General features: G+C 33.2%; 1 protein-coding gene across 1 annotated transcript; it reads left to right on the top strand.

The window, feature by feature from the left end:
- The first annotated feature begins 5277 nt into the window (after nucleotides 1-5277).
- Nucleotides 5278-11554, top strand: LOC126727103 (calcium-dependent protein kinase 21-like). Its single transcript, XM_050432599.1, has 8 exons — nucleotides 5278-6501; nucleotides 7659-7802; nucleotides 7918-8070; nucleotides 8626-8738; nucleotides 9139-9306; nucleotides 9417-9544; nucleotides 10897-10996; nucleotides 11072-11554. The coding sequence occupies exons 1-8, from the start codon at nucleotides 5694-5696 to the stop codon at nucleotides 11144-11146; spliced, it is 1689 nt and encodes a 562-aa protein (XP_050288556.1). The 5' UTR covers nucleotides 5278-5693; the 3' UTR covers nucleotides 11147-11554.
- The last annotated feature ends 2150 nt before the right edge of the window (nucleotides 11555-13704 follow it).

Genomic DNA, 13704 nt, shown 5'->3' with positions numbered 1-13704 from the left:
AGGTAATCAAATGGGTTAGATGGGAGAAGCTCGTGCAGGGATGGGTCAAGCTGAACACTGACGGGGCTTCGATGGGGAACCCAGGTGTAGCGGGAGGCGGAGGAGTTATACGGGATGAATGCGGTGAATGGCTGGTGGGGTTTGCTAGGAATATAGGCATAGCAAATAACTTTATTGCAGAGTTGTGGGCCCTCCGTGATGGTCTCTCTCTCTGTATTGATAGGAATTTTAATTGTGTAGAAGTTGAGTTAGACGCTAAGTCTATTATAGATACTTTGAACTCCCCTATAGGAACTAATACTCCCAATTCTCCTTTGGTGGATGACTGCAGGATGCTGGCTACCCGGATCCCCCAGGTTTGGTTTAAGCATTGCTATAGGGAGGCCAATAGAAGTGCAGATAAGCTTGCCAAACTAGGGGCTGCTCAAGAGGATCAATTTATTTTGCTTAATAGTCCGCCTGTGGACGTTATTGCTGTGTTAGGCTCTGATTTAGCTGGCATGTACTTAAGCAGGACTTGTCCTGAACCTATTTTTGTTTCTTAGTCTTTAATGCATTATTCCTTTTGACAAAAAAAAAAAAAAAAAAAAAAATGTTTTCTAGTTTCTAATTCACTTGTAATCAAAATGAAAGAATGCTTCATCATTTCTAAATGAAGAATTTGATGTTGGCTTTGCTGCCTTTTAAGTTATAATATTGTTAAATTTGTTTGATCAATATACTAATTAATATTACTAAAATATTTTTTTATATATAATTTTATCAGTTATGCTTGTATTTGTATATTGATTGATTGATTTTTTTTAGCATGCTCTTTAATTGTTACTGAGTGGTATAACTTGAATAGTTGAGTGTGAAATTATATCTTGATGTTTTTTACAGTTCTAGTATACAAATATATAACGTCTGCATGGATGATGATGATTAGGAATTTAGGACAGTGGTTATAAGAACCTTAGAATGAGAATAATTAAATGTTCACTTCACCTTAATATTCATCTTGCTTTTTGGATTTCAGATTGTAGTTAGCTAATTTCCATTTGCTAACTTATTTTGGATTTCAAACTTGGAACTTAGAACTTGGAAAATATTTTCCATTTGTTTTGATAAATATTTTGGTATTTGGTTGCTAATTAAGCATTTATTGAACTTTTTAGATACATTAGGTCAAAAATTAAATATATTTGTTTCGTTAGTATAGATTTAGCGATGTATGACATGCAAATTACATCATATGATGCAAATCTAAGTTATTTATTTATTTATTTATTTTTTTGGATGAATTTATAATTTACGTGATTATTCAATATACAAAATCATTATCAATGTGTTTTTTACTTTAAATCTAAAAATTTGTAGGATCTTACGATTCATGATCCAATCCTATGAACTACAATTTCACCTACCTTCAACGATCCTACGTAAGATCCCGATTTTGACAATCTTGCAAAAAGTGCAGTGGAAATTATTGCTGAAAATACTATAGATAAAGGTAAAAATTAGTTGAAATAGTATAGTGAGGTTCATAAATAGTGCCAAAAGTGCAATAAGCCTATGAATAATAACAAAAATAAACTGAATAATAAAATAATTTTAATTTTTCATTTCAATCCAAACACACCCTAAGTGTTATCTTTAAGAGATTTTTCCCAATATTTACCAAGTATGAACGCGAGAGGATAGTTGGGCTTACGTTTACACACGTGAGGAATAGCCGTATACCCGGAATGCTTTAGACACCTTAAGAAGAAGAAAAAAATAAGGCCTAGTCACGAGACTTCATAAATGATAAGGTTTTCTAGGACATAGAGACGGCAGCTGAAAACAAAAGGAAACTGACTTTTTAGTAGCTTACCAATAATCAGGAAAATGATATTCAGTGATCATTAAATGGCCTTATTCTATTTGGATTATCATCATTCATCAATGGTTGTCAAAAGAAAAAAGATCTCAACAATGGCCACAATGTTCGCCATCAAACTGGCCATAATGTCCTTTTCTCATCATGCAATTGATTAGATCCCGAGGGGTTCATATCTGCCTTGATAAAGATCAACATTATCACCTATCTATAGTTCTTACAATATACAACTTTGTTATTGATTTATTTATTTTTCTTTAATATTTAAAGTCTTACGTTAATTCCAGTTAGTTTAACTAGTAAAGACTCTAATAGTTGTCAAAAGAAAAAAGATCTCAACAATGGCCACAATGTTCGCCATCAAACTGGCCATAATGTCCTTTTCTCATCATGCAATTGATTAGATCCCGAGGGGTTCATATTTGCCTTGATAAAGATCAACATTATCACCTATCTATAGTTCTTACAATATACAACTTTGTTATTGATTTATTTATTTTTCTTTAATATTTAAAGCCTTACGTTGATTCCAGTTAATTTAACTAATAAAGTCTCTAATGATTGAATAAGAAATCTGAAATTCAATCTTTACTTATGTCAAGAACCGATTTATGTCTTAATCTGATAAAAACAGACATTATAGATTAAAATTCTATAAAACATACGAAAAACAAAAAATAAACTTTGAGTTTGGACTTTCTAAGCTTCACCAATAAATAATATATAGGTGTCGACATGGTTTTCCTTTATTTAAGTTAACAGTACCTGGAATTTGGCCAGGAGTTTCTCAATGTATGGTAGTGAGTTGCGAGGCCACGCAAAGACAGTGAGTGTTGTTTTCGTGGCATCCATGTTGAAAGAGGATTGGTTTGGTGGGCTACCTTGTCCACTAAGCCATGGCTGGACTAACGTCACTCATAGGAATGGATGAGGTTTGATTTGATTACTTGAATTTCACACAACAATAACTCTAAGTACTCTATATATATGGCACAAAAGCTTTATCCTTTAAAGAAAAACCTTTAAAGATCAGAAACTTTATCCTTTTTTATGTATATAAAAGGAAGAGTATAACTTAAAAAATAGGTATCCTCAAATTTTTCTTTAGATAACTTGTTATGTATCACCTTTTTCTCAATAAAAAATAAATATAAAGATATAATAATTAATATACATAATTAACGTTTATAATTATCGTCACATAATAAGTTAAGGAGGCTGTTTAGTACTTGTGTTTAAACATATATTTTTAGTTTTTAAATAACACTAGTCGCTAACCCGTGCGATGCACGGGAAAACTATTAGAAAATAATAAAGCATGCATATATTAAAAGACAATTTAAGTTCATGTGTGCTTGCAAGGGATACATACCTAAATAGTTCTTGCGGTAGAAATAAAAGCCTTATCTTTGAAATAAATAACTGATGTAAACAAACTAACCTTACATAAAACAAATTTAAAAAAAAAAAAACATAAAACTGATGTCACGGGAAATTCAGCCACATAGTAGTAATATATAAATCTCTTAAAACCTAAACTTAAACCTAAACGTAAGGACTAAATATTTATGCGCCTTCTCTTGCTTTCCTGATATATTTGGTTAAAAATATAAAACTGATGTCACGGGAAATTCAGCCACATAGTAGTAATATATAAATCTCTTAAAACCTAAACCTAAACCTAAACGTAAGGACTAAATATATAAACAAACTAACCTTATAAAAGCTGAACTTTATAAGCTAAAATCTATACCGTGAGTTGTAGATCTTGAATGCTATATCGTGCGTTTAGGGCTTCCTACATCTGGAGAGAGAGAGAGTTTGCGAAAACCAAAGAAAATCTCTCTATAGCTTAAGAAACACAATATACTAAAATCAAAGAGATAAAATTTTCAGAGGACAAAATATTATAGATAATTTAAAAGAATTTTGGTTTAATTCTTGAACACTGCAACTCCATAAAATTCATACTAATAATAATATTTTATGATAGTGCAGTTAGAATTTTGGTTTAATTCTTGAATACTGAATTGGAAATTGATTATATGAGTATTCAATGGTGAACAAAGTATTATGTATTAATTAATATATAAACAAAACTAACCTTACAAAAGCTGAACTTTATAAGCTAAAATTTATACCGTGCGTTGTAGACTGGAGAGAGAGAGTTTGCAGAAACCGTGGTTTTATATTTCTTAATTTGAGAGAGGGGTAAGGTTGCTAGGGTTTTGTAGATCTTGAATGCTTTAGGGCTTCCTACGTCTGGAGAAAGAGAGAGTTTGCAGAAACCGTGGATTTATATTTCTTAACTTAACTTGAGAGAGGGGTAAGGTTGCTAGGGTTTTGAGGAGTTATAATTTTTATTTATTTTTTATTTTTTAAATATTGTGCTGACGTGGAAAATTGTGGTGCCAGCAAAGGCTTCGGTTTTATATATATATATAGATTACGGGTCCGTTTGGATTGAGTTTATTGTTGCTGAAACTGAAAACTGAAAACACTGTAGCAAAATAATTTTTAAATGTGTGAAAAGTACCGTGGGACCCATTTTTAATATTTTTTAATGCGTAAACAGTGTTGCTACAGTACATGAACAGTACTGCTACAGTGCAAAACAGTAATTTTTGTCCACCAAAGTCAACATATGCGGGCAAAAGAAAAAAAAAAAAAAAAAACAAAGAAAACGCAGTGATCAAAACGTGGACGCAGAAAACGTGGGATCCAAACGCCCTCTACATGTATTTTTACGCATTTTTCACCAACATGTATTTTCAAAAAATACAAACAACGTTACTAGAATAACATTACCAAATGACTCGAAATCTTTAGCCATCATAAAAAAGAGTTTCTTATTAGATTTAAACAAATTAATATATATATATATATAATACAACAATAATTACAAAATTTTCCTATTATATATATATATTTTTATTTCATAATCATGAAAGAAAATTATAGTAAGAGTGTAAGACCCTTATCTCAATTTTTTTTTAATGAAATAAGTGACCTCGGTTTCCAAAAACAAAGAAAGAAAGAATGTCTCCAGCTGATATTGCTGAGCTATCTTGTCAAATACAGCCTATTAATAAATGAATAAAATATAAATTAGTAAAGCATCATCAATTCCCCTGGTGATTCTTTCTTCTCCAACAAAGACTTTCCTTTTAGTTCATCCAAAAAAACAAAGACCTTCTTTTTATTTTTTACTAATGCTTTGTTAAAGAAGATGATTACTTTTTTTTATTAATTTATTTCTTGAACTAATTTTGCAAAATAATTTTTTTTAAAAAGACAAAAAAAGAAAAGAAAAGACAATTGATTTAATTCTTAAAAGAAAGGTGACAATTTTGTAGATTAGTTTGACACGTTTTTCTTTGATTACCCAAAATCTTCGCTCACAAAGTACTCAAGTCTCAAAAACACTGAGAAATTAGAAAATACTAGAAACAACAAGCAACAAGTGTGCTATTTGGGTTTTGGGATATACTCTTACTTTATTCTCTGAGAATTCAGCTTTCATTTTTTTTTTTTTGAGCAAAAGAATTCAGCTTTCATTTCGGTCAGTATATAAGGCAATATAGCGAAAGTGTTGGCTCTGACAAAATTTCTGCAAAGTGCTTAGTATCTTTTGTTACTTTTTATAAATAGACAAAAGTTTCTATCTTTACATGGACCCAATACTTTGATCTGTATCATCCTTTAATTCCTTGGCCTTCTTCATCCATTCCCTACACTCATTGCTTTGGAATCCCATCACCCAAAGTGGGGTTTCTCATAAAGTTTTGAACTTTAGTGCTATATCAGTACTATCTATAATAGATCAGAAATAATGGGTTGCTGTTCTAGCAAGAGAAAGTCTCCAAACCCAGATGTAATCAATGGGTATGGATCAAATGTCCAAAATTACCTAGCCCAACCAGCTTTTGTGTCTCATAATAAAGTCTCAGCCCCTCAAACTCAAACCACACAACCTAGGCACCACCACCACCACCACCACCACCATCAACAACAGCAACAGCAACAGCAACAGCAACAGCAACAGCAATCATATCATCAGATAAAGCCACAGCCACCAAATCCTAGTTCAGCAAAACCTGCACCCAAAAACATTATAGCTATGCAGAAACCAGACTCCATTCTAGGCAGGCCCTTTGATGACATTAAAGAGTACTATACACTTGGAAAAGAACTGGGTAGAGGTCAATTTGGCATCACATATTTGTGCACTGAGAACTCAACTGGTCGTACTTATGCCTGCAAATCCATTCTGAAACGTAAGCTTGTGTCCAAGAGCGATAGGGATGATATGAAGAGAGAGGTTCAGATTATGCAGCACATGTCTGGTCAGCCAAACATTGTGGAATTCAGGGGTGCTTATGAGGATAGGTACTCTGTGCACCTTGTGATGGAGCTTTGTGCTGGGGGTGAGCTTTTTGATAGGATAATAGCACAAGGCCAGTATTCTGAGAAGGCTGCCTCAGGTATTTGTAGGGCCATTGTTAATGTGGTCAATGTTTGCCATTTCATGGGTGTGATGCATCGTGATCTTAAGCCTGAGAATTTCTTGCTGTCTACTAAGGATGAAGGGGCTATGTTGAAAGCAACCGATTTTGGGTTGTCCGTCTTCATTGAGGAAGGTGATTTCTTTATCCTGTTTCATACTTTCTTTTTTTTGGTTCCTTTAACACTGTTCTAGTTTTTGAATTTAGTGTTTGAATGTATTGGTTTGTCACTTGATTCACCATCTAGGCTAGTCAATGGTATGTACTATGTAGTGAGTGAGAAATTCAATTCTTCAGCAATTTGTTTCATATGAATTGTGAGGCCAATGTGATTGGCCCTTTTACTGTGCTTATGCTCTATAGTATTCAATTATGTTACTTTTAACTTCTTGTTGCATGGTACTTTTGTGGGAAAGTTGTAATTTGATGTCAAGATGCCTTTTAATAAGTAAAAAGTGTTAAAACACGTATCATATGACAGAATAGAATTTGAGTAATTGGTTTGTCACTTGATTCACCATCTAGGCTAGTCAATGGTATGTACTATGTAGTCAGTGAGAAATTCAATTCTTCAGCAATCCGTTTCATATGAATTGTGAGGCCAATGTGATTGACCCTCTTACTGTGCTTATGCTCTATAGTATTCAATTATGTTACTTTTAACTTCTTGTTGCATGGTACTTTTGTGGGAAAGTTGTAATTTGATGTCAAGATGCCTTTTAATAAGTAAAAAGTGTTAAAACACGTATCATATGACAGAATAGAATTTGAGTAATTGGTTTGTCACTTGATTCACCATCTAGGCTAGTCAATGGTATGTACTATGTAGTCAGTGAGAAATTCAATTCTTCAGCAATCCGTTTCATATGAATTGTGAGGCCAATGTGATTGACCCTTTTACTGTGCTTATGCTCTATAGTATTCAATTATGTTACTTTTAACTTCTTGTTGCATGGTACTTTTGTGGGAAAGTTGTAATTTGATGTCAAGATGCCTTTTAATAAGTAAAAAGCGTTAAAACACATATCATATGAAAGAATAGCATTTGAGTAATTGGTAAAGATGTCATGCTAACAGAGAGAATTGATTCTATGTCTATGTGGCCCCAAAGTGCAGTTTGTAACTGAATACTAACTCTGCTTATAAAGTTGTTGGTTCATTGTGATATCTATGGCATCTGTTGTTCTTGATCAATTGGACTTGTCTTGATGTTTCCTCCACCTTATTGTTCAATCATAGCAAAGAAATTGTACACTGGCATTTGACCTTTATTTTATTCAAACTCATCTCAGGAAAGGTGTATCATGATATAGTAGGCAGTGCTTATTATGTTGCTCCTGAAGTATTGCAGCGTAATTATGGAAAGGAAATAGATATTTGGAGTGCTGGAGTTATCTTGTACATTCTTCTTAGTGGTGTACCTCCATTTTGGGCAGGTAACAAAAACTCAACAATCTTTTCTTGGATGTTATATGTTCTGGAATATATTATATATATAGTCCCTCAAATTAACAATGTGGAGTAAGATACATAGCTCAAATTATGTTGCAGAAAATGAAAAGGGAATATTTGATGCTGTACTGCAAGGAGAACTTGACTTTAAAAGTGAACCATGGCCGTTGATTTCAGAGAGTGCAAAAGATCTAATCAGGAAGATGCTGACAAAGGACCCAAAAAAGCGAATCACTGCCGCACAAGTTCTTGGTATTAAATCCCCCTTTTTTCTTATTGGCAATAAAAAGTTAAATCTAAGAAAAGCTTAAGTCATTGTATTGTAATCTCTAGAGATATTTTGCCATGGTTGTTCAATTCCCTTCAAGGATGAGTTTTAAGTAAACTATTTAAATTGTGTTTTATGTCCATCAAATAAAATCTTTTTCATTTACCGGCTATATTATAACATAGAAATGACTTTTTCTGGCAATAAAGGGTTTAGTTAGAAAATGGGCATCCATTTGCTGCTACTTATTCAAAAAAGAAAGGAGCTGCGCAATGCCACTGGTCCTCCCCTCCCAGTTGAATTTCTTCCACATAAGAAATCAAATATTGTCTCAAATTTTCAGTTGTTAAACAGAAACCAATGTAAGGGAAACAACATAAGATAAAACCTAATTTCCGGCTTCAGGTTGTGGTTTTTACTCATCAATTAATCAAATAATATGAATTCATGTCATCTAGTTGCATTGCTCATAATACACCTAGCTTTTGTTGTAATGCTCCTGTGCTTCTGACTAAAACTTTGGTATTCTGTATGCTTAGAGCATCCATGGATTAAAGGTGGGCAAGCATCAGACAAGCCAATAGATGGTGCAGTGCTCTTGAGAATGAAGCAATTTAGGGCAATGAATAAGCTCAAGAAACTGGCACTAAAGGTAAATTATCAAATTGTGCTCACAAGATCCTATTGTCAAATGATAAAAATTGTTCTAAGTTGCCCTTGAATATTATATGATGGTTGTCAATTACTCTTAGAGAGGTGATTGGAGTGTCTAATTTGGTGATTCTCATATACAAAATATATCAAATTGCCTCAGTTGAATAATCTTAATGTTCAAGAAATGAAACCCAGCAAGTATTAATAATAAATACTGTTTATTAATTGGATGGGATTACGTTGCAAAAGATATGGCCCTTCCTGCATTATTCCACTGCACTAGAAAGATCCAATTTTTGATAATTGCCCAGATACCAAGAATTTTTCCCTCTTTTAGTGTCATGGTTCTAGATGGTCTTTTGCTTTCATTGTATTCTAACAGCCTCAAAATTCCCTAGGTCATAGCACAAAGTCTATCTGAAGAAGAAATTAAAGGTCTCAAAGCAATGTTCATAAACATGGACACTGACAACAGTGGTACAATCACTTACGAAGAACTGAAGACAGGTTTGGCTCGGATGGGTTCACGACTGTCAGAGGTAGAAGTCAAGCAACTCATGGAAGCTGTAAGTAACTGTGGACCCCATATGAACTATATCTGTTGATAGTTGATTATATACCTTGCATGTCATACTCAACTGGCAGGCTGGTTCTTTCTTTATGTCTTGGATTTCAGGCTGATGTAGATGGAGATGGAACGATTGACTACATTGAATTTATCTCTGCTACAATGCATAGACACAGACTAGAAAGAGATGATCACCTATACAAAGCATTTCAGTATTTTGATAAGGATAGCAGTGGGTGAGTTCACAATCTTCCTGTGTTAATATTATCCATAATATTATTGATCTTTTACAGAATTTCTTGCTTTTCATCAATTTTCAACTTCTTGATTTTACATGCAGAACCTTAATAAACTTTTTCTAAAGTTTATTTATATTTTGGTATTGGCTAAGAGTTGTCATTTAATTTATGATAATAAACTTGAGTGACTTTATTATATGGGGTTATATCTGTTTTATCTTCTAATTCATCTTCTTCTATATTATTTACTGACGTGTTGAGGTAGAATTATTTGAGTTGCATGCATGATCGTTACACTTTTTCTGTTTTGAATTAATGATATCTGTGAGGTAACATTGGTTCACCAAATCTAGTGAACCACCATTGGTCCTCCGTATCTACTGAACTGTGAGGCCTGTTTGCTCAATATTTCAAATTGCCTAGGTCAATTAAGTTGTAAAGTATTTTTCGAATTAATGATATCTGTGAGGTAACATTGGTTCACCAAATCTAGTGAACCACCATTGGTCACCAAATCTGCTGAACTTTGAGGCCTGTTTTCTCAATATTTCAAAATGCCTAGTTCAATTAAGTTATAAAGTATTTTTTGAATTAATGATATCTGTGAGGTAACATTGGTTTACCAAATCTAGTGAACCACCGTCGGTCCACCAAAATCTGCTGAACTGTGAGGCCTGTTTACTAAATATTTCAAATTGCCTAGGTCAATAAAGTTATAAAGTATTTTTTGAATAAATGATATCTGTGAGGTAACATTGGTTCACCAAATCTAGTGAACCACGTCGGTCCACCAAGTCTGCTGAACTGTGAGGCCTGTGTACTAAATATTTCAAATTGCCTAGGTCAATAAAGTTATAAAGTATTTTTTGAATTAATGATATCTGTGAGGTAACATTGGTTCACCAAATCTAGTGAACCACCATTGATCCACCAAATCTGCTGAACTGTGAGGCCTGTTTACTTAATATTTCAAATTGCCTAGGTCAATTAAGTTGTAAAGTATTTTTTGAATTAAAGATATCTGTGAGGTAACATTGGTTCACCAAATCTAGTGAACCACCTTGGTCCACCAAATCTGCTGAACTGTGAGGCCTGTTTACTTAATATTTCAAATTGCCTAGGTCGATTAAGTTGTAAAGTATTTTTTGAATTAAAGATATCTGTGAGGTAACATTGGTTCACCAAATCTAGTGAACCACCTTGGTCCACCAAATCTGCTGAACTGTGAGGCCTGTTTACTCAGTATTTCAAATTGCCTAGGTCAATTAAGTTATAAAGTATTTTTTTTATAAGTTAAAAATCTTAAAGATTAGGAGACTCAAGGTGATGCAATTCTTGACTGTAAATAGGTATATTACGAGAGATGAGTTAGAGGCAGCTATGAAGGAGTACGGAATGGGTGATGAAGCAAGCATCAAAGAAATTATTTCTGAGGTGGATACAGATAATGTAAGTTGTTTTTAATTTAAGCATCTAGAACTCTCATTTAAAGATTATTGGTACTGATGTTCTCTGCTCCAATAGGATGGGAGGATCAACTATGAGGAGTTTTCCACGATGATGAGAAGTGGAATGCCACAGCCAGCCAAACTATATTAGTTCCACTAGTGGGAGTTCAAAGTTTTTCAAGCAGAGGTTGTTACCATTCAAGTGAGCTCTTCTTGAATGACTTGGTGCCCGTTTGATACAACTTATGTCTCCCATTTTTGAAAATGGGGTTTTATTTGGAAAACCTGTAGCTAAAAAGTACTTTGAAAAATGTATTTTGATAGCGCATTACCAAATGGAACTTGATGTCAGCACGATTTAGAGGAAATCTTACACATATATTTGGTAGACCACTGTTGAGTTGGTTTTCTTCTATGATCTTTTGGTATATTTATTGAACATTCTGAGGCTATAGATTAGATGGCTTCAGTGGAAGTGTAGTTCTAGTTTTTGTGCATATTTAGTTTCAGGTTTGACCTTTTTCCAAATTCTAATTTTATATATTGTTTTCCACTTTAATATGATTGTCTTCTGCTTTCTTATTAAATTATCTTTTTATTAGAAGATGATAAATTTCATGTGGTTGTAGACTTGGCCAAGCAGGAGGTTTGGGTGCTGATTCCTGTTCGTATACTAGTTTTCCACTCCCCTTCTTTTTTCTTTCTGTCTGATGAGTATGTCACTCTCTTGGAGATTAAATTTGTATTTTTATACTCTTGGACCATTGTTATTAATCATTCACACAATGGACCACTGATCAAGTTCTTGTAATACGATTAACACTATGGTAAGAGCAAGAATGCATAACTACTTTATTACTAGTACGTGGTGTTGTGACAAAAAGTTACTCCCATGTGGTTTGTTCGGGTTGGGATTAACGTCTTGAGTTTGAAATCATTGGGGGCATGAAGTTGGTTTCCATGGTGCCTATGGACTGATATACTGTTAGGACCCTGGTGGGGTTAAGGTTAAGGTGACTATAAAGTTCTCCCTTAACGTTGTTAGCCCATGTTCTAGGTTAGGTCATTGTAATGCTTCTGATGCTGGTGGAAAGCCACAAGAAACAAAACTATCTCATGAAAATAACCCTTGAATCCACAATGAGTGCTCTGTAATCCACCAGAAAAACAAAGGAGAAAACTCTGAAATTTTATTCAACTAAAATTTGAATTTTCTTGAAAGCTACAATGCTCTTAAATAGATAAAAAAATCCTAGGGCTACTAACTGCATTCCTAAGATAGCTAAGGAAACACTTGATTAGACACGAAATTAGGGTGGAAAATATGAAAAATTACAGCAACAAAAAATGAAAATTTGAGAAAATTAAAAAATTAAATCCTAATCTTTAATAGACTTCTCAAAATAGACAAGAACTTATTCAGAATTTTAATTTAAATGTTATAAATTGAAGAAAAATTACTATAAATAGAAAAAAATGATTATATGAGAGCCTAAAAAGTAGTGTAAGTTGTGGTTGAAGGTGACGATTTTTTATCGTTGCTACTTCGCCTTTAGATCACCAATTTTCACACGATTTTGGTGTTAGCTTTGATGATTTCTACTAGTATTTTTTGTACTTCTTGAATTTCTTGCGTGTTGACTTTTGATAGTCTTTTTTTCCCAGAAATGTACGAGCTATATGTTTTATATCTACTTCTTCAAACAATCATATAACCCTCGTTATTTGTGTTGTTATAACTCCTGTTGGAAAAAGACAACCACTATCAGACAACCACTCTAGTCATTTATACTATTATTTAAGGGGTTTCTTTTGTTTGGATTCCTCATTTTTAAGTTCAAAAATGCCCCTACACCTTTATGTTTAAGTAGAGACAAAACTAAATGACAATTCGGTAAAAATGCAACTCTAACTCCCAATAAAACATTGCCTAAAAGGTAGAACCACTTTCCTATAAATTTTCAAATTGTTTTATCCACTTATAAATTAGATTCATTCTCAAAAAAAAAAAAATAAATAAATAAATAAAAAACTTATAAATTAGATTCTTAAAATAAAAATTATATATATTAAATAGGAACACTGGATTTTTTTTTTTTGCTTAAAAAAAAAAAAGCCTCATCGCACACGCGTAGCGTGTGTGATGAGGCTAGTCTTATAATAAATAGGATAGAAAACAGAAGAAAACTAGGGGTCATCTATTTGCTACAAATGACCTCTACTTGAAAACTACACGCCTTTGAACACTGAGACGTGGTAGGTTTGGAAACAAACTGAAAACTACCGGTCGTTTGTTTTCTCTCTCAATTACAATTCATCTCTTATCCAAAAAAACAGTTACTTTTTTTAACTAGGCTTAAGAGTGGGCCTATGTCTTTATGTTGTTATGTCTTTATAGCTCGCTAAAATTGTATCAGAGCTCTATCAAGCTCGCTCAACTCATAACCTAGTAAGAGAGGAGATTCTAAACCAAGTTTTCTTGCTTGAAAGAAACGAGTAATGTCACTGAATTACAAGGCTCTTAGTCATGACAGCCTACTTAGAACAACTGTAAGTCTATAATCAAGCTTTTCTTTCCAAGTTCATCTTTTTAATGTTTTGGATTGAAGGAAATAAAAATAAAAATAAATGTTTAAATTGAAATACTGCCCGTCTTACAATTCCCTCCACTTTAGTGAGTGGGAGTAACTGCATATGGCATGACAAGAA

The sequence above is a fragment of the Quercus robur genome, chromosome 5 (genome assembly GCF_932294415.1).
Source record: "Quercus robur chromosome 5, dhQueRobu3.1, whole genome shotgun sequence".
Taxonomy (NCBI): domain Eukaryota; kingdom Viridiplantae; phylum Streptophyta; class Magnoliopsida; order Fagales; family Fagaceae; genus Quercus; species Quercus robur.
This window is presented reverse-complemented; position numbering and strand designations above follow the sequence as displayed.